The sequence below is a fragment of the Puma concolor genome, chromosome E1 (assembly GCF_028749965.1).
Source record: "Puma concolor isolate L17-30 chromosome E1, mPumCon1.1.hap2, whole genome shotgun sequence".
In the NCBI taxonomy this organism is placed as follows: Eukaryota; Metazoa; Chordata; class Mammalia; order Carnivora; family Felidae; genus Puma; species Puma concolor.
The window spans coordinates 545,066-565,838 of NC_141680.1; the positions used below are offsets into that span (position 1 = coordinate 545,066).

Genomic DNA, 20,773 nt, shown 5'->3' on the forward strand with positions numbered 1-20,773 from the left:
ACCGACCCGGCCGCCAGGCTGCCTCTCCCTTTGCTCGGTGGCCCCAGGACTCTACTCCATCAGCAGTTTTGTCACAATGCTGAGACCAAATGTAAGAGAGCCATATTTTCCACACCCGCAGTTCTCAGAACCCGTTGGCTGTCATGTAATTAATTCTCTGTGAGTTTACAGGACATGAGTTTGAGGATTTTCGGTATCTGCAAAGACCACAGCAGGGCTCACATATACCTTAGATTCTAAAAATTCAGGATTTTCTTTTTTGGATAACTTGATTAAAATGGACATGACAGACTCTATTGAAGAGTGCTGCACATCCAGGAGCAATGTTTAGGCTGTGAAATGATCTGATCCTGCAACAAAAAACACGTAGGCAGGGCGCCTGGGTGGCTCACTCGGTTGAGCATCCGAATTTAGCTCGGGTCATGATCTCGCAGTTCATGGGTTTGAGTCCCGCACCCGGCTCTGTGCTGACATCTTGGAGCTGGAGCCTGCTTCAGATTCTGTGTCTCCCTCTCTCTCTGCCCTCCACACCCCCCTCCCCCCACCATTCATGCTCTGTCTCTGTTTCTCTCAAAAATGAATAAACATTAAAAAAAAAAATTTTTTTAACCCACTTAGGCATACTACCACATTCAGCAGAAAATTCTGGGCCAAAAGACATGCCATAGAGTTCTATTTTAAGAAGAAAAAAACAACCCAGAGACAGATATAACCTGTAACAAAGAAGAGAAAACCATACGCGTACTCCATGCGTGAGGCACTAAAGAGGACAGTCAAAACCCAGACACCTCTCTCTTCCCATGGCTTCGTGTGTCCAGCACCGACACTCACACTGGTCGAGGAGGTCCGCGGCGAGCTCTCGGGCTCCGGAGTGCGTGCTCTTCAGCTGCAGGTAGCACCAGGACAGCAGGCTGCCTTGGACCGCCCAGAACAGGGAGAAGAGCACAGAGCCGGCCTCCCCTTGGGCCCCACTGAGCACCAACAGCTCACACTAGGAGGGAGGAAACAGATACAATGTTTACAGCCAAGTCTTCACAGAACACAGGCATGGGCGTTCTCGGAGAACAGGCATCACTGGCAAAAAATTCTAGGGAAATGGGGAATAGCTAAGAAAGAGCTTTCAGCTTTTCGAAACTGAGCACGAAAAACGGCATTATGAAAGGTCCTCTCTCGCCCTCCGGCTTTCCAGGTGGTTTTCACTGCATGTGCCCTCCCCTCAGCCCCTTACAAGATTCATTCCACCAGTCACCTCTTGTCTCTGACATCTGCAAACCCCCTTTCCCTCTGGCTCCTTCCCTGACCCTTCACCCACACCTCTCCCACCTTAAAAATAATTCCTCACCCTCCACTGCCCTCTAACCAGCAACTTTATTCTCCAGAGGCTCTCTGAAGAGAGAGCCTCTAGGGATTTATCACCTCTAGGGATAAATTCATGTGCAAAAGAACTCCAAGATGTGTCCCTTTCACAATTTCCGTGTTATTGCCCCAATCTGGAAACAACCCGATTACCCCTGCAAAGTAAAATGGATAAATAAATCACAGCCGAGTCTCAAAAATGCCGTTGAGGGAAAACAGCATGTCCCAGAAGACTGTGCGTACGCCATGTGACTCCGTTAATGGCTGACGCCAGGTAAAACAAAGCTGCTGTGTTTGAAAAGCTAGAAAGAAAACCCAGGAAATGATCAATATAAACTTCAGAAGGGTGGTTGCCTGGCGAGGAAGGAGGATGGTGAGCCATGGACAGGCATGTGGGTGGGCAGGGAGATTTCAAAACTACCCGGACTGTTTAGTTCTTAAAATGGACAGGTGGTCTTTAAACTGCCTGTCGGTAGGTCCTCTTTTGTAGGTGAGCTCCGTTTTCCAAAGTTGCCTTTCCCCAGGAGGCATCAGCCACCACCTAGGGAACAAAACCTTATCACTCAACCTTAACGTCAGTGGCTCTCCTGACCACTGTCCTTGAAACTCCCTCTTCCCTGGGCTTCTGTCTCCCAGGATCTCTTCCTGACACTCCTTCCTCCTCTCCTGGCTGCCTTTCTAGTGAGATGCTCCTCAAGACACCCACAGGTGGGCAGGGTGAGGGTGGGGGGCAGGCGGGCACCGCAGTCACGGCTTCGACTCTCAGCTCTTGGTCAACGGCTACGGAATTTTCAGCACTGACTCAGCTCCTGAGTGTCCAGGAGCTCTTGCCACCTCAAGTCCTGCCAGAGCCACAAAGTCAGCATGTTCTAAGTCTATCCATGATCATTCTCTTCTTCAAATACTGGCCTCTGCCCATCTCGTCAGTGGCCTTTAGCACACGCACGAATGTGGATGTGGTGGAAAGAAAGACAGATGAGCACGAGGGAGGCTAACAGACACAGCAAACACGGACGAGCAGCAGGTGGAGGCTGCAGGAGGACCTTTAAGGGAGACTCAAGAGAGGGGCCGAAGAGTCTGGAAATGAGATAGAAGGCAGAAAGCAGCCAAACGTAACATTCACGTGACAGCATGGGCCGAGTGCTGACCGAGAACAGGTAAGGCTTGGGTGGTCAGCACGTTGCCGTAAAGAACATGGGCATCGCTGCGCGAGACCAACATCTCTGGACTCCAAGTAATCCTAGGTCAGCACTGTGGCCTGCCGCAGGGCGACCCTGGCAAGTGACAACCCAGCACAGCCCAAGCTCTCTCCCTAAGAGCAAAGCAGCCGGGAATGAATGAAAGTGTGGCTCAGGCAGCAACACGGAAACAGGAAAGCACCAACAAAAAAACACATAGGAGACTCAAAGACACTAAAGTTCAGCCACAAAAAAACAAGTTATCGTGAGGTCGCCGTTATTAAATGTCCCAAGGATGCGGTCTGGCCTGTCCCATGGTCACAGCTGCCCTGGTCCATGTTTAGTCCAGAGAGCAATTCTTGGTCCCCCAGTCACAGGGGTCGGTCCCGTCAGAGTCCCAGCGGTGCCTCGTCTAATGCAGATCCTGAATCCTGTCCCGAGAGGCTCTAAACCAGGAGCCTGCAGTGGGGCCTAGAAACCCAAATTTCTGGGGCGCCTGGGTGGCGCAGTCGGTTAAGCGTCCGACTTCAGCCAGGTCACGATCTCGCGGTCCGGGAGTTCGAGCCCCGCGTCAGGCTCTGGGCTGATGGCTCGGAGCCTGGAGCCTGTTTCCGATTCTGTGTCTCCCTCTCTCTCTGCTCCTCCCCCGTTCATGCTCTGTCTCTCTCTGTCCCAAAAATAAATAAACGTTGAAAAAAAAAATTAAAAAAAAAAAAAAATAAATAAACCCAAATTTCTGATCAAATTCACCAGGTGAAGCTGACCAAGTGGACACACAGACTACATCTTGAAAAACAGAATCCTCTGTGTTCAAAAAAATAAAGTAAAAATTTAAAAATATCATTAGCAGAGGAAAAGAGTCTACTTTTTCAGACTTAATTAGCCTATGAGTTGGCTAAGTAATCTTAAATTAAAGGGGAAAAAAAAAAAAAAAGCTAAAGTTCCACAGAACCCACACCACAGGTACACACTAAGCGCTGGGCTCTCGGAAGTGCACCAGAGGGGACACCGCCAAACCCCTTCCTCTTCCTCAGAGAAAGTCTTAACGACTTTTCCCCACATGTACTGCTTGCTGACGACCAGGGGACAGGCAAGGGTCCCTCCCTGGCAGGTGATCAGGAGCCAAGGCAGGCTGGCCAACGTTTGTGCGCATCTATAACGGCCACAGGGACAGGCGACGTGCACACTGTGACTGAGGCTGATGGAGGCGGCGCCACCATCACTGGACCATGGGCACCTCCTGGCACGGGGGAAGGAAGCACAGCGGCCACTAGTTACCTCTCGAGCAGCGACGGACAGGAGGACGCTCATGACCGCCAGCACGTCACTGCTGTTCATGCTGGCCACGTCACCCTTCTCGGGCAAGAGCAGAAGGCCACCTGGATCCTTATCACTGAAAGGACACAAATCGGTCATGGCACCTTGTTTCAGAAAGGGCATTTTCAGGCATTTGTCTTACAAGTTTCTAAAAAGAAACCTAGCAAGATTTCAGTGTCAGTTCTATGGGACGTGAGCAGTCTGGGTCAGAAAAAGGGCCCCATCCCAGCTGGGCCTGTGGCACGGTCTATCCCCACGTCCTTAAGAAGCACAGGCCCGAAAATCCTCACGTCCTTAGAAGAGATTCTGAGAAGTAAATCTGATGCGTAAATCACCTTGATGACCAGCAGGAAATACAGCTAATCTCACGACGGCCAACCGGACAACCACAGCCAAACATCCGTGTCTTCAAATGTCCCCACATGGCCTCCCAGATTCTTCCACCACCTGATACTCGAATCTGAGCACACGTTTGCCGTCCACAGCAGACGTGACTTGACTTGCAGGCAGGAGCTGTGGCCATTAGCTCCCTCCCACCTTCGAGAGCCCACGCCTCCGGGAGCGCAGCCCAGGCCCAGGTCCTGCCCTCCCCACACTTCCTTTGCTCAACCACCATTCTGTGCTGCTGGCTTCTCAGACTTGACCACAGGACCCCAAACTCCTTTGGCTTGTTTCTGTCTTCAAAAATCACTTAGAAACTGAAGTGCTTACAGAGAGCCTCAGTGGGTTCTGTTCTAAACAGTCTCACAAGGACGGAGACGTGGAGTAAGCTGTTCACAAGATTATCATCCCACCACTGTTTTTGTCCCTCCCATGACCTGTGGTGTCTCACTCTAGAAACCCAGCTTAGCAGAGTAAGGGGACGGCTAAAGAAAATGGCAAACGTTTGGAACATCAGACAACTGAAAGGAATTGCAAACATACCTAAAATACGTGCACAGTGACCGGAAGGTGAGCTGCAGAGACTGCTTGTGCTCTTGCTCGGTGACATTCTTCTAGAAAAAAAAAGAGAGCACACAGTCAGACAACCTGCCCGGTGACCCTCATCTGGAAGACCAGAGAGCGGACAGTCAGGGAACCCGTTCCACAACATTCCAGAGACTGGAGCACCAGGAAGTGCCACTGCCCACGGTTTGCAGGTGTGGGGCATACACTTCACGGCACCCAACTGAGAGTGGCCTGGTGCTCGGCGGGAGCAAGACCACCTGCGTAAACGAAAGATGGCAGGTTGGCTTTTGTCCACTGCTAAAGTTAACATTTTCAAGCTCTCCTGCAGGACATCTTGATACAAATGTTTAGGAAGATACATTTTCCATCCCTGGGCACAACACTGTGAGAGGAAAGGCAGGGACACAGGGCATCTCTTGTGAATTTTCTGTTTGTTTTTACCAGGATCTAAGCTTTCTCTATACAAGCCAGACCGGCTACAGTGACAGTTCCAGGAATCACATCTGCTGATGGGGCTGCTGGGCTACTTTAGGGGCACTTTCTTCATTCCGTGAACGTACTCAACGTCTACCATTATGTGAGGCACTGAAGGGGATATCCAGAGGATTTAAGACGGAGGGTGCAGCCGGGCAAAGGAGGGTGGGAGAGACAAGAGACGCTGTTCAATCCATGAGCATGAGGAGGGAACAGAGAGCCCTCAGCCAGTGCTGTCAGAAGGGGCGGGCAGAGGGAAAGTGACAGAGCTCCTCTGCTAACGGACAGCAATGTCATTCAAGAGGTCATATGTCCTCTATTTTGACGTGTGGGACACAAGCTAGCAAAAACCATCACTGCACAGCTGCCTGGCAAATGCTTCTAGGAATCAAGCAGGACACAGTCCCGCCACAGTCCAGCAGGTCAGGCTGGCGGATGCTGTCAGAGGCTACGACTCGGCGTGAACACGGATCCTCCAGGTGATGTGCGAATTCCGCAGAGAGCTGCCAACAACCAAAGACCCTTCCTCCTCTCTGAAACCATCCACAACCACCTGGCCCCAACACGATTCTCCTCGAAACACGTGACGCATGTGCGGCCACTTTTTCCTCGTGGCAGGGTGGGCCTCTGGTGTCGGGGACCACACGCGATGCTTCTGCTGTTCCTCCTGTCTTTACCTGCATCCCACAGAGCACCTCACTACACCTGCTAATTCACTGCTGCGTTGAGAAATGCTTTCTGAAATTCTGTATCTGGTTTTCCCCATTAAATTCCTACCAGTAACTTTACCAGCAGGTGCTTGTCCTCACAGACAGTAAAAAATAACCTATAACCATATCACCTGTAAGTAATTATTTGTTTTATTTTTCCAATTACTATGGTAGTTTAAAATTTCTTTCCCTTGTCCTGCCACACTGGCCAGGCCCTCTAATGCGACATCACAGAGAAGCAGTGACCAGTAAGCATCCTTGGCCTGCTCCTCATTCTGAAAGGGATGCCTCCAGTGACCCACCATTCAGCCTACTATGTATGAAAGCTTTGGGATATACACCCTCCCCCAGACTGAGGGAGCTCCTTTCTGTTTTGAGTTTGCTAACGCTTTTGTGGTGTTCATCATCATCAGAATTTAATCTTTTTTAAAGCTGTTTTCTGTACTTGCTGATGTAACTTTTTCCTCTGATTTCATTTATTAATTTTGTAACGTTAAACCACCCTTCCATTCCTAGGGTAAATCCAACTCAGTCAGGGTTTTGTTGATATTTTATTGGACTGATTCACTAACACTTTGCTAGGATTTTTCTAACTTTGTTTACAAGTAAGATTGGCCTATAATTCTGCTTTCTTACATAGTCTTTATTCATGTCTCCCTGTATTTTGCCATCTCTGGAATACTGGAAACCCTGGAGTTTCCTGACCTAGAGGTCTTGGGTGTGGCTTAGAGAAATTTCTGTTCTGTCTCACATCATCATTCACATCTTTTTTTCATGACTCACACTCATTTTCACACAGAAATACTGCCTTCAGAATTAAAAATCTGGATCTTGGTACAGGATATTCCACTTGGTAACAGAACTTTTATCAACATGAAAAGCACTTTTCACTCCCCACTACTAATGTGTGAGTGACAAGGAGAAGGGGTCTGGGAAGATTCTATTTCATTACAGATATAAGCTGAAGTATTGACGAATGGGTCAGGGATTTCCTTTGAAATAATACTGGAGGAAGGGCAGGGAGAGCAGATAAGGCGGATCACAAAGGAAACAAGATTAGACCGAGTTTACAACTGTTGAATCGAGGTGATGGGTACATACAGGGTAGGAGGTATTATATTTAGTCTAGCTCTGTATTTGTTTCAGATTTTCCCATCATAAAAAGTTAGACTGTTGGGGCGCCTGGGTGGCGCAGTCGGTTAAGCGTCCGACTTCAGCCAGGTCACGATCTCGCGGTCCGTGAGTTCGAGCCCCGCGTCAGGCTCTGGGCTGACGGCTCAGAGCCTGGAGCCTGTTTCCGATTCTGTGTCTGCCTCTCTCTCTGCCCCTCCCCCGTTCATGCTCGGTCTCTCTCTGTCCCAAAAATAAATAAACATTGAAAAAAAAAAAAAATTTAAAAAAAAAAAAAAAAAAAAAAGTTAGACTGTTGAAAAGAATGCTTGGCTGTAAGCAAATCAGGAAGATGAAGGAACTAGGCTCCTTCCTCTTTGTAACACAACAGGCCAGGCACTAGAGCTGGAATTATCCGCCGTCCCCACCTTGAGGATGGAGCTCTGTCCTTAGACGTTCATGTCCCACACACAACGCTGCAGACAGTGAGTGTTAAACACACACCTGGAAGACTGAAACGGGGGAGGTATTCAGAGGAAACAAAGACTAGTCAATTTCACCCGAACGTTTGAGTGAATGCTCACCATCATGGCAAAGAGGTGGTCCCGTCGGGTCTGTCGATCGGGAAAGAAGATGGCAGCCCCATTAAGAAGGGTGTTCTTGACTTCTTGTTTTAATGTTTCCATGGGCACAGAGTCTCCATCCAGCCTATCCACCACTGATGAAAATGAACAAGGAATCAGCTCTAACACGTCCTCTCTGTTCACTCACAACACGTACGTCTGCTTTAACCAGCCTGTAAACTCCCTGCTCCCCACTGTGTGCTCAGCACCTCTGCCCAGGCGAGGCAGTGTGAGGACGTTACATGAACTCAAATAAAGACTACATGCACCAGTTTCTATTTCGTTATCTCCGGGTCCTTTTGAGACACAACTCGGCAAAGCCTTAAAAGTAATTTCTCATGGCCACCTGGGTTTTAGCCTCAGTTTGTCACCACTCTCCCTCAGGCCAGTGTCTTCACTAAAGACTGAATAGTATGATAGTGATCACTCTCAGTGTCACACCCCTATATGTCAGAAACCAGGAGGAAACCACCGACCAGAGAATAAATCCTGAGCTCAACATAGGACCCGAGGAAACTGTCCTTTTCTAAAGCAGTGATCCCTCTCCCGAGCCTGCATGACCACAGGACCCTGTTCCTATAGTGGGACGCTGTGCCGGCACAGGGTCCCGTTAAAGACGAGCACACTCCCTACCGTCACACAAGTGCGCGTGGAGCTCCTTGGCAGCCCCCGCCCCTTCAGGGCTCTGCCGGGGAGCCTTTGCGTCCTGAGAGGCGGCCGGCCCGTCGCTCCGCAGCACGGAGAAACAGCTCTGCAGGAGGCGCAGAAGCAGGGTTTGGGCACAGATGCATTCTTCCCTCGGACTACAGAGAGACAGAGTATCAGAGAGCAAAACGGGAGGTTGTTTTTACCCTCCAAAGCCAACAGCTGTCTCCAAAGGCCTCCCCAGACCCATGGGGCACAGTAAAAACAGTGTCGGCGGGAGAAAGAGAGGCAGAACAGAATCAATGCTGTACCAGGTAGCAAATGAAAACACAGCCCCTGTGGGGCAAGTGGGCACTTGGGAGCCCACGTCTTCCCCTGCACAGTGACGGTTCTCCCACAATACTCTAGCTGCTCACCCCGCCAGGCCAGAATAAGGGTCTGATGTCAAAATGTGTGCAGAAACACTGCCCAAAGTATGGTATAGAAACAGGAGGTGTTATCTTTAACAATAACCAATATTTCAAGTGAGAATATAAACTAGTGAGCAGTTGGGCGCCTGGGTGGCTCAGTTGGTTAAGCGTCCGACTTTGGCTCAGGTTATGATCTCACGGTTCATGAGTTCAAGCCCCACATCGGGCTCTGCGCGGACAGTCCAGAGCCTGCTTCGAATCCTGTGTCCCCCCCGCCGCTCCCCCGCTTGTGTTCTCCCAAAAATAAACAAATGTTCAAAAAATAAATAAACTTGTGAGAAGTCAAAAAATCTTGGAAGAAAAACTGGTCTATTTAGAATGCAAAACTTAGTGTTTTCAGTTTTGTTTATATGATTATCACCTTATAACAAATTCTGACCTACTTTTGCTTTAATTTACTGTAAAAATTCCAGAAGATCTGCAAATCAAGACCCGTGAAGTCCAGAAAAGATTTGTATTTTAAGCCGCTTTCCTTCTGCTGCACCTAAAAAATTATAAAAAAATAAGTTACAAATAAAATGGAGAAATGCATTTAGAGAAATACCGTAATGGCTCATTTCCTCCTTGATCTGAAAGAAGGAGGTGGCTCACATGTGTAAAACTCCCATGTAACTGATGCTCACTCTTAACAACTAAAAAGTGTCTGAACAACGACTTTTGGTGTGAAACTTTCTACGATACCTATGTGCGTGTGTGTCTGCGTATGAAAGTACACGTCTGCGTAATGTATGCGCACACGCCCCACCCCCACCGGCCCCCAACCAGAGTCCAGGTCCACAAACACCAGACACGAACGTAAGTGAGTCTCTACATGGTGAAGAGCCCTCCCCGGGAGCACCCTTTCAGACCTGCGCCTGCCTGCACGTAGGCCCGAAGGGGAGCTGTGCGCTAACACTCCCGCTGCTCCGAAGCAGCCCCTCTCCTTTGCTATTTCCTGCTGTGACAGGACAGCTTGAGTAACAAAGACCAAACAAACACAGATCAACTGAGGTACAGCCTCCAAACGTGCTGAGGCAGAACGGAGGCCAACAGTGGACGCGGCTGCTCCCGCCGATCCCTGAGCTAAGTCACCACCTCTATGGGGGTGGCGGCTAGAATCTTCCCTGGAGTGAGCGGTCTCTGTGTTTTTATTAGTGAGCGTACAAGTCAGTGTCGAAAACACAAATGATTTCACATCTGGACATTTTGGTACTTTTAGGGAATAAGCAGAATTCACCTCTACTTCAGATACAATTCTCCCAGGACTTAAGGAAGACGTAAACCCCATAAACCTGCCGTGTCTCCCTAGTCTACCACCACCAACGCCCAGCACCTCACTCCCCGGCTTTTCCGGGGTCATCCAGGCAGCACAACGCCGGCCGCACACACTCACTCTGCAAGCTTCAGCAGGGTCAGGTTTCACCGGTTGTTCATTTCCCTCAATGTCACCATTGATTTTCCCAAAGGAATGAGATCTAACAACTGAGAAAACTCTACCAGGTCATGGGCGAGCTGCTGAATGAACTGAAGGGTCCTGAGCAGCAGGGTGGCCCCGCAGACGCTGTCCTCCGTGTCCTTTACGCAGCGGGTGCAGACGACGTGCTGCTCTGCCCCGGTTCTCGCCGGCCGGAGATGCCCACTGATGCTGAGGCCTTGCACTCCCAAGCGCTCTGCCGACTCCTGGCGGGTGCAGAGGAACTTCACCATCAAATACTAGGAAGGAAAGACAGATTGAAGGGGGAGGACTCAGCAGCTGGAACACAAATGGAAGGGGTGACGTTGACAACCTACTAGGTCCCACTCTGCCTAGCACAAGGCACAAAACAGAAGTCCAACATCCACAGAAACAGAAGAAAGACAATACGAGTGCCGAACCAAGTCAGGTTTGGGGAAGGATCACAGTAAGGGAAATGGCATGACCCCCTCTCATCAGGGCAAACACAGGGTAAGACGGGATGAATCCGGGAAGTACGTGTGCTCTGTGGCCCAGTTATTTTGAAAGAGAGATCGGGTATGTGGTGACAAGAGTCAACAACAAATGCCCTAAGGAATCCTCTCAAAGCCCCCAACTAACACAGACAACCCACAGCCCGGGATGCAGCCTTGTCCGCGCAAAGCCAAAGCCACCCGCAAGCTCACCTCCTATGCAACATCGGCCTCTTACCGTGGAAGCTCTTCTGCCAAGAGCCATCCAGACTCCACGACTCAAATGCATAAATGTCTACCCAGCGCGTACAGGCCCTACGGACAGTTCTCATTCCTCTCACTGAAGCTTCTCACTAAGACTTACACGAAGCTTTAGTTAAGAAAACGAAGCGGACAGTCGTCGTGTCTCCCGCACCGTGGGCACAGCACACCTTCCGCTCGCCCAGCTGCGCGCCCCTTCCCCACACGTGCCAGCCTGGCCCCAGGCGATGACGTGATCGGCTCTCCACACCTGGAGGCACACCGCCTCTCCTGGGAAGCCTTCCCTGGTGACCTCCAGGCGGGGCGGGGCGGGACGCTGTTCCTCTGGGCACAGCCCCCGAACGTCCCACCATCGTAGTGTCGCCCATCCGTCCCAGGCACAGCTGGCTCAGGGGCGGGCACGCGCCAACCCCTCCGTCAACACGGACGCGGTGAAAGGAGGGGGCGGGCACGCGTGCAAAGGCCACGACTCGCGACTGCTTACTTGGGCGACTCTGCACTGTTGCAGCTTCACGTCTGCTTCGTCCCATTCCTCTTCGAGCTCAAACCAGCCAACAGGGTCTTCCTCTCCAAGGTCACCAGGTGAGCAACCAGCCCTGTAAGCACAAGGGTGATCACAAAACACCGTCCTACTTCTAAGCCCCTCAAGGGTCTGAGTGGCATTAACTTGCATGTGCGACCTGTCAAGTGACAACCAGGGAGCGGGTGTAGCACCTGCGTCTCTAAGCATGTGAAGCAGCTGGTGGTGATTTCCTCCCCACTCCTCAGCCTCCAAACGTAATCTGGGCACTGAAGAGAAAGTTTGCTTCTCTAGATAGCCGGCACATGTGAAGAATGAGACACAAACCCAAGGTGTCTTAGATGAGCAGGTCAGGAATAAGGAAAGATACAACAGCCACTGTTTGCTTCTAGAAAGATCCAAAGGAGAGGGAGGTTCGGTTTTCTCTCCCAAGGTCTGGCTAATATACATACGACCAGCCTGCGGTTTAGTTCCCTTTCAACAACCGAAGGGTAAGAGGCAGGGAGCTTTCAGACCCTGGAGCTCCGAAAAAGGAAAACTTCAGCCTCTGTCATTTCTTCCTGTTCCTTAAAAGTTCCTTCCAGGAAAGCATTTCAGGCTAAAGACGCACAACTCTGTGCCACCTCTTTTTAAAAACTAGACATTTGAGGGGCGCCTGGGTGGCGCAGTCAGTTGAGCGTCCGACTTCAGCCAGGTCACGATCTTGCGGTCCGTGAGTTCGAGCCCCGCGTCAGGCTCTGGGCTGATGGCTCAGAGCCTGGAGCCTGTTTCCGATTCTGTGTCTCCCTCTCTCTCTGCCCCTCCCCCGTTCATGCTCTGTCTCTCTCTGTCCCAAAAATAAATAAACGTTGAAAAAAAAAATTAAAAAAAAAAAACAAAACAAAACAAAAAAAAACCAAAAAAAACTAGACATTTGAATCGTACTCCCTTTTCAGGAATTAAATAACCAAAGGAGAAAAAGGCAGTCTTTTTCAGGTAACACTCCTAAAACTTTCCACTAGTTAATCTGTAATACAGCCGGCAAGCTGGCAACACGGGAGTACTCTGTGTGAGAAGCAAACATGGGCATTCATGGCAAGAAGGGGGAAAAGATTAAGGACTCGGGGTAGGTTCTGTAACAGGCACAAAAAATGTTCTCTTCTTAACATAAGTCAAGAAGATACTTTCTTTTTAAAAAAAAATTGTTTTTAATGTTTATTTATTTTTGACACAGAGAGACACAGAGCGTGAGCGGGGGAGGGGCAGAGAGAGAGGGAGGCACAGAATCCGAAGCAGGCCCCAGGCTCCAAGCTGGACAGAGCCCAACACAGGGCTCGAACCCACGAACCGTGAGATCATGACCTGAGCCGAAGTCGGACGCTCAACCGACTGAGCCACCCAGGCGCCCCACTTTCTTTTTTTTTTTTAATGTTTATTTATTACTTTTTGAGAGAGAGTGAGTGCACGTGACTGGGGAAGGAAAGAGAGAGAGGAGGGAGAGAGAGAATCCCAAGCAGGCTCTGCACTGTCAGCACAAAGCCCAACACAGGGGCTCAATCCAACAAACCATGAGATCACGACCTAAGCCAAAATCAAGAGTCAGACACTTAACTAACTGAGCCACCCAGACGTCCCAGCTTAAGCCCCTCTTAGCATAAACCTTTCATGACCTCGTTAACCCTAAACCCAATGGGACAGGTGGTATTCTGTCTTAACCCAAAACCACATCAATGAGTTTCATCAGTATTGTGTTTGAGGATTTTTTAATTCACTCGGTGGCAGCCATCAAGAAAATCTTTGAGATGGAGAGACAGCTGTCTGGGTGTCAGACACAAAGGGAAGCAACCTCGTTCAGTGCACCACACAGCAATCAGACAGCGGACTCTGGGCGTGCTGACTGATCCACATCCGGCCAGAGAGACAGAGGAAAAAAAAAAAAAAGGGGGAAGAAGACAGATGCATGTACATTAACATATTGATTTCCAAACTGGAGACAGACTGGTAACACAGAGGCTAGCCAAAGCAGGATTTCAGAGTAGTTCATGCTGGAACCGGAAGCTAAAAATCAGTAAGGGTGTAGTGACTAGGCTACATTTAAGTTATATAAAAAAAAAAAAAAAAAAAAAATCCTATATGTGAAAGATCTTGTTTAATAGCAGGTTTAGGGGAAAAACTTCTTTTAATATGTCCCAAGAATGGGAGAGAGCTGCTTAAAAACAAGTGTAATCTCTAGTTACCATTAAAAAAAAAAAAAAAAAAGGCTTCCTTTAAAAAGGCATACATTTGTGGTGGGGAGGGAGACTTTAGGGGTGAAGGATATTTGGAGGGCTGGAATTAAGGGCACGGAATGTGGATCCATGCCCTGAATATAATCTAACTACTGAAGCGCCGTGAGCTCTCTGTCCTCAAGAGTATTCTAGAGACTGAATGACCATTTGTCTTGGTGGCACTTGCAATGTCACCACAGGAAGTACAGCAGGGAGAGGGAGTTATTCTAGATCCCGGATACTCCAAGTGTGGTCTGTGGGTGGGGAGCGCCAGTCACCTGAGAGCTTCCTACAGGTCAAAGTCTCAGACCCCGCCCAGAACCACCGGATCAGAATCCACACCGAACACCATGCACACTTTGCATTCACTACTGGACCACAGCTAGAGCCCTCCGTGAGCTCTAGCGCCCTGTCACCCAAGACGCGCTGTAGCAAGATCAGCAAGTCGGGGGCTCAGCTCCGTGAGCTCTAACCCGCCACTAGGAGTGAGGGAGGCAACGAGGCCCAAGGGTCACCAATGACCTGCGGCTAAATCTGGCAGGTTCACGCGCAGACTTGATCCCACTGACCCTGGGTCACATCTGACACCGCTGCCCACCCCCTGCTTGCTTTCACATCACTCCCCCTGGCTTCACGATGACACACGCAGGCCTTCCTACTGCCTCGCTGGCTGTCTCTTGGGCTCCTTTTTTCTCTGTTGCCTCTTAAATGCTGGTGCCTCTCAGCGTGCTGGTCTGTACAGTCTTTCTTCTCTTCCTGGCCCACACACTCTTCCAGAACGATCTAACTCACTTAAATGATCATTTAACTATCTCTATCTATCGGTAGCTTCAATACGCCTCTTCCAGACTCCTGACACATTTACCCAACTAGCTGTCAAGTACCTCAAGGTGTCCCTAAACCTCACATTCAACAGGATCAAAACGGAGCTCATCGCCTTCCCCACAGACCTGTTTTCCTGCGTATTTTCTATGAGAGAAAGGCACTCCCAATGTCCCCACCTGCCCAAGCCAAAATCCCAGGCCTCCCTGACGCCCACACCATACTCCTTCCTCTGCTCTACACTCAGTGACCTTCTGGCGGTCTCTCAGTGGGTCGCCACCTCTCCATCACTGCCAGGGCTCTGGCCAAAGTGACCCATGCCGCCGGCTGCCTCCTCCCATCCCGCCCTGCCTCCACGCTGGCTCTCCCCCGCCCATGCGACACACAGCACGGTCTAGAACGGTACTGGTAAAACACACATCTAGTCTCTCTGTTCTTCTCTCTGAAACTCCTCAACACTACACCGACCGCCCTCCCTTGCTTCAAGGATACGGTCCAAGCCCTGACCCAGAGACAGAAAGACCTTCAGAGACTCGGCCCCTTCCTGGCCCTCCAGGTCCACGTTCCGCCACTCTCCACCTCAAAGTACTTGTGGCACTTGCAGGACCCTGAAGCCCCCACCCCCTCCGTGCTTCCCCTAGGAGTTCACAAATCTGCTCTGCTCTCTGCTCAGGATCTCTCCTTCTACTTCTTCAAGCGGCTGATCACCTGTACGTCATCCTTAGCTCCTAATACTGACGGTACTCCCTCCGGGGTCTCCCCTCCCAGAACCCCCATCCCTCCTCTCCTGCCCAGTGCGGACAACACTGACACTGCTCATCTGAGAGGACAGCACCACAGAACAGGGACTGCGCCAACGCGCTCAATGTGTCTCTTTGGCGCCCAGAATCAGGCCCAGTGCAGAGCTGGGTGCTTAAAAACATCTCCAATAAAAGCATGACTAGGAGGAGGGAGGCTGGGGCATGTAAACTTCCGGGTGGCTGGGAGACTGAAGACAGTCCAGACACGTATCAGCACCCAGCCATTCTGGAGATGCCTCGACCTGGTCACAGAAGGAATGGGTTAGGGTCTACGAACAAATTAAAATATGTCTTCAGATGCTGCTAGAAAGCGATGAATGCTCATGGCCACTGAGGATGGCTTAGGGGCACCTCATCTATGAAGACATAAACACGTATTTTACCAATAGGAGAAGGCATACAGTCTTATTAACTACAAAAATTTTTATTCTGTTCCTTACCTGCTTTTTACAAACTGCCTGAATTCCTGAAGTTTCCATTTGTCATACTTTTCAAACCTTTTGAAGTGTTCTTCTGCGTGAAATTTCTCAGAAGATGAGTTGTAGGCAAACACCAACCCGCACTGGGCCCCAATGCCACCACGTCGAACCTGGAAACAGAGATCCAGATGAAGTATGCTGAAGGTGCTAAGGTCCTGTGGCTGCTTTGTTTCCAAAAAATATGGTGAAATTCAAACGGCTTTAAAGCAAAATCAAACCAACAAAATATAAACATATTTTTGAATATGTTAAGAGTAAAAAAAAGCTGCTTCCTAAGAAAGGATTCTTTCTCTTTCTCAGTCCTTATGTTCACATCTTCCCAGACAACAGTCTATTCATCTCTGTGTCCCTGTCCTCGGCTACAGGCCTGGCACAGAGTAATCATTAGATAATCGATGAAAACCCAGTGTCACAGACCTCTGAAGCATAATTCTATTTTTTCGTAAATGTTTATTTATTTTTGAGAGAGAGACAGACAGACACACAGACACAGGGCACAAGGAGGGGAGGGGCAGAGAGAAAGAGACACAGAATCTGAAGCAGGCTCCAGGCTCCAAGCAATCAGCACAGAGCCTGACATGGGCTCAAACCCATGAACTGCAAGATTATGACCCAAGCTGAAGTCAGACACTTAGCCAACTGAGTCACCCAGGCATCCTACATAATCCTATTTTTTTTTTAATTTTTTTTTTAACGTTTATTTATTTTTGGGACAGAGAGAGACAGAGCATGAACGGGGGAGGGGCAGAGAGAGAGGGAGACACAGAATCAGAAGCAGGCTCCAGGCTCTGAGCCATCAGCCCATAGCCCGACGCGGGGCTCAAACTCACAGACCGCGAGATCGTGACCTGAGCCGAAGTCGGAGGCTTAACTGACTGAGCCACCCAGGCGCCCCCATAATCCTATTTTTAAAATAGTAGTAACATTGCTTAAAGAAGGCAGCATGGGAATTACCATAATTCTGATCTGTGTAACTTGGAAGGCAGATTCAGTTCCTGTAGAAAAAATAGTACTTGCTCTGGTTTTTCCAGTCTCTGTAAGAAACCCTGCAAAAGGGAAACACTGAAGTTACGATGACTGCCTCATTTGTTAACTCATTTGACAACTTCCAGAACATTCCCCTTCTTCACCAAATAGGCAATGTTCCAAGCAGTACGGTGAGCACAAGAGAGGCGTGTGCGGATGACGGACTGGCTGGCCAAAAAGACGGATGAGGAAGACACAAACACCCTGGACGAGGAAGAGAGCCCACCGCCACGTGAAGAGCACATCAGCCACTATCATGTTAGCACTAGGGAAGGAGTGAGGCTTCCTTCCAGATGCTCCAGACGCCAGATGAGCCACACCAAGAAATACCCTTCCCTTAAATTATGTTCTCAGCAATACCATATGCCTCGATCTGCTGAGTCTCTTACTGCTTTAAGATGACACAATAGGAACATAATCTGAATTTAAAAACGCTAACTTTTTGTATTCCAAGATGGAGAACCCTTGCTTTTCAAAACTCAAGGCTCTCAACTACTTTGAAATTGTTACAAGTGATTGGCCCTTAGCAGATTACAGGGCTGTGATAATGAAGGCACACAAATGGTTCAAGGACCACCACCCAGCAGAGGCCAACACGGTGTGCAGCCTGTGTGTTCTGAGCACCCCAGAGCCCCATGCGCGGTCTCACGTGGCCGCAGCACTTCCCACTCACAAAACACAGACACACCTACCACTCACCGTCTCTCGTCCATGGCTCGACGAGGAGGTTTTCAGGCCCTGATTTCTCTTCCTTCCCTTTGACATCACAGGCCTGAAGGATCAACTGGAGAGGTTTACCTGATCAAAGACAAGACAGAGAACGAGAGCCTTAACCCAGCACTATAAAAAAAATAAAGACTAGCAGACACATCAGTGGAAATGGAGCATCTGTGGACACCACACTAATAAAAATGTACCTGTTGAAAAAAAAGCAGAGAAACGATGCTGGACAAAAGTTACGCTTTCTTGAAAGAGACCAAGTACAGCTTTATGCCCCTACATGATTCCATGAAGAGGTCTCTAAAACACCACTATTCAGAAACAAAGTATATTGTAAGACAGGGTAACAGCATACGTTCAACATACTTGGGAGAGGGAGTTCTAAGATAGTGTTTTGGAGCCAATAATTAATTTTGTTGTAACTGCATTTAAATACATAAATAATATCTTACGCTTCGGGGTTTTGTTTCTTTAATACACCTGCGGGCAAATTTTGAAAGTTTTAAAAATTACAAAAATCACCATTTGCTATGATGACCTGAAAGCTTTTCCTTCTTCTCTTGTGTTAATAATGTTGTAGTGATGGGGCGCCTGGGTGGCTCAGTCGGTTGAGCATCCGACTTCAGCTCAGGTCATGATCTCACAGCTTGTGGGTTTGAGCCCCGTGTCAGGCTCTGTGCTGACAGCTTGGAGCCTGGAGCCTGCTTCAGATTCTGTGCCTCCCTTTCTCTCTGACCCAACACACTCGCATTCTGTCTCTGTCTCTCTCAAAAATAAATAAATGTTAAAAAAAAAAAAATTTTTTTTTTGAATTTAAACAATACTGCAGTGAGAACCCACTAACCTGTACTCCAACCCAGAACTAGAACACTGCCGATAATAAACATTCCCTCACGTTTTACGCCCCCACCCAGCATTCCCTACCTAAACAACTGCTCATCTGAACTGAAAAGCGTCCTGGAGAGTATTTCCCAGACACTACATATCCCCCCCTCATCCAGCCGTGCCTGCTATGGGCCCCCTACCCAACCAAAAAATTATCTTTTAAAATCTAGGGGGGAAAATGGATTTTTAACACATTAATTGTCTGCCTTTAAAAATTAAACATAAAATAAATTATTAAGTCGTATTAAGGCAAAAGTACAAAGATCATGACAGAAACAGCACAGTTTGCCCATTACTACACAGATGGGATCCACTACTGTACTTTGCAGACAGAAACTTCAGCACCAGAAGCCAGGATGGCAAAGAAGTTGTTCCTCACAGCCCAACTGAGAAGGGTCGGCAGACAGCGTCACGACGGGCCCAGGTGGGCAAAGCGGTGGCAGGTCTGTGGAGCTCACGGGAGGCAGAGGGATGCCGTCTAAGACGAGGATCGGTTCTCTCCTCCTCCACAGGGGAGACAGTCCAACTTCCCAACCCTCTTGGTCTACACACGCGGTGTAACTACAGTGACCTGATCCACAAACTACCCGAGGACATAAGATGCCAGGAAGTCCCACGTTAATGATGGGGTTTTTTCTGCTATTGTTGTTTTATTTTAGAGAGAGAGAGAGAGAGAGAGCATGCGTGAGAGGGGCAGACGGAGAGAGGGGCACAGATTGACGGAGAGAGAGAATCCCAAGAATCGATGGAGAGGTCGATCCTATGACCCTGGGATCAAGACCGGAGCAGAAATCAAGAGTCAGACGCTCAACCGACCGAGCCCCCCCATGCGCCCCTCGGTAACAGTGGTTTTCTGGCTTGTCCATCCCAGGAGCCTGCGTCACTTACCGTATTTAAGGAGCAGGTTCTGCCTGACTGACGCCATGGAGGAGATGAGGGACGAGGCTTCGTAGCGTGTGTCCAGGTGGTCAGTGATGGCACACAGAGAGCTCAGCACTTTGGCGACACTTCCTCTTGCTAGTGCAAAAGCCAGAAGGGTCAGCTCCACCTCTGGAGTCGAACAGCAGCTATGAGCAAAGAACAAAAAACTTTTCACTTCTTAAAAACATGAGCACATCAAGGTAGCCCGAACCCCACGTAATTGACCCCAGAAGTAAAACCGACCCATGGTGTGCTTTCTATACGTTTACCAGAAATACTTTCTCAAAATCCTCAAGATAACCTGAAGAAAAATTAAATCAACCTAGAGGACTAGGAAATTAAATCCTCACCTCTGTCTCCTTAATCTGTAAGCATTAAACAATACTAACAATATCAACTTTAACAAATCAAACGATAAGTAAATAAACCACAAATAAAGAAGCTCCTACAAGAAGCCGCTGCTCTAAGAATGACGACTGGGTGAGGACTGGGTTGGGAGCTCAGTCCTCCAACACCAACAGGGTATTTTAGACGTACTGCACCATACGCTTCTCGGTCATTTTGAACACATCACGTACAAACTGCTTCCTGTTAAATGTTTATTTGTTTATTTTTGAGAGAGACGGAGCGAAGAGAGCGAGTGTGCCAGGGCAAGCAAGACCTCCGACAAGCCACTACGGGGCCTTGGCCAGGCCTGTGGACCAGCGGCTGTACAGGCAGGCAAGCGGATGGCGCCCAAGGCCACCACGTAAGCAGAGGGACGGAGGGACACCGCTTCTGGCTGCAGCAGAGAACCCCCCACCCACCCCCACCTCCTAAGGTCAGGCAGCATCCCAAGATAATGGAGTTTACACGGGTGAATGCGTCATTTCTTCTTCAATCGTGAACTATGAGCTGTTTTTAGTGGTAATCCATGAAAGATAAAAACAGTTTTTTAAAGGAAGACTTAACAAGCACAGATGCCCTCTACGCCCTATAAGCCCCACCTCATCAACCCTGATTTTACCTCGTTATTCTTATGAGGAAGCTGTCCACTTCTTCAAGAACGTTGGGAGACAGGAAAGTCGAGAAATCCGTGGATCCTGGTGAGAGGGAAAGTGGAGGCATGTGCTGCAGCGCCTTCCTGAAAGTGGGAGGTGGAGGTCAGAACACGCCAGGCGGACACATTAGTTCACGAACACGAAACAAAAACTGAACGCCTAGAAGCTCGTTTGGATTGATCCCTCCTGAGCGAACAGCGCTCCTACGGAGAGCCTGACACCCAGTGTGACATCTGCTTCCCCCGGAGTCATGGTGCCGGGTCCTGCCGTGGGGTTTCTTTCTTGTTTAGCTCTTCTTTCAAGAGTTCCCTTGCCCT

The 20,773-nt window shown here is 49.2% G+C and overlaps 1 protein-coding gene across 4 annotated transcripts in view; it reads right to left on the minus strand.

Annotated features, from left to right (window-relative positions):
* ZZEF1 (zinc finger ZZ-type and EF-hand domain containing 1) overlaps positions 1–20,773 on the minus strand; it is a 104,859-nt gene that overhangs the window by 54,555 nt on the left and 29,531 nt on the right. For 2 of the 4 annotated variants that reach the window (XM_086685617.1, XM_025920364.2), the window contains exons 7-19: positions 20,423–20,539; positions 19,384–19,562; positions 17,590–17,688; positions 16,819–16,910; positions 15,826–15,974; positions 11,482–11,593; positions 10,308–10,523; positions 9,215–9,315; positions 8,350–8,519; positions 7,678–7,811; positions 4,776–4,843; positions 3,813–3,927; positions 832–991 (exon numbers count right to left, since the gene is read on the minus strand). In XM_086685617.1, coding sequence (XP_086541743.1) covers positions 832–991; positions 3,813–3,927; positions 4,776–4,843; positions 7,678–7,811; positions 8,350–8,519; positions 9,215–9,315; positions 10,308–10,523; positions 11,482–11,593; positions 15,826–15,974; positions 16,819–16,910; positions 17,590–17,688; positions 19,384–19,562; positions 20,423–20,539 — 1,712 coding nt within the window. Of the gene's footprint in view, positions 1–831; positions 992–3,812; positions 3,928–4,775; positions 4,847–7,677; positions 7,812–8,349; positions 8,520–9,214; positions 9,316–10,307; positions 10,524–11,481; positions 11,594–15,825; positions 15,975–16,818; positions 16,911–17,589; positions 17,689–19,383; positions 19,563–20,422; positions 20,540–20,773 lie in introns of all 4 variants that reach the window. The other 2 variants (XM_086685616.1, XM_086685618.1) reach the window with 1 other exon arrangement.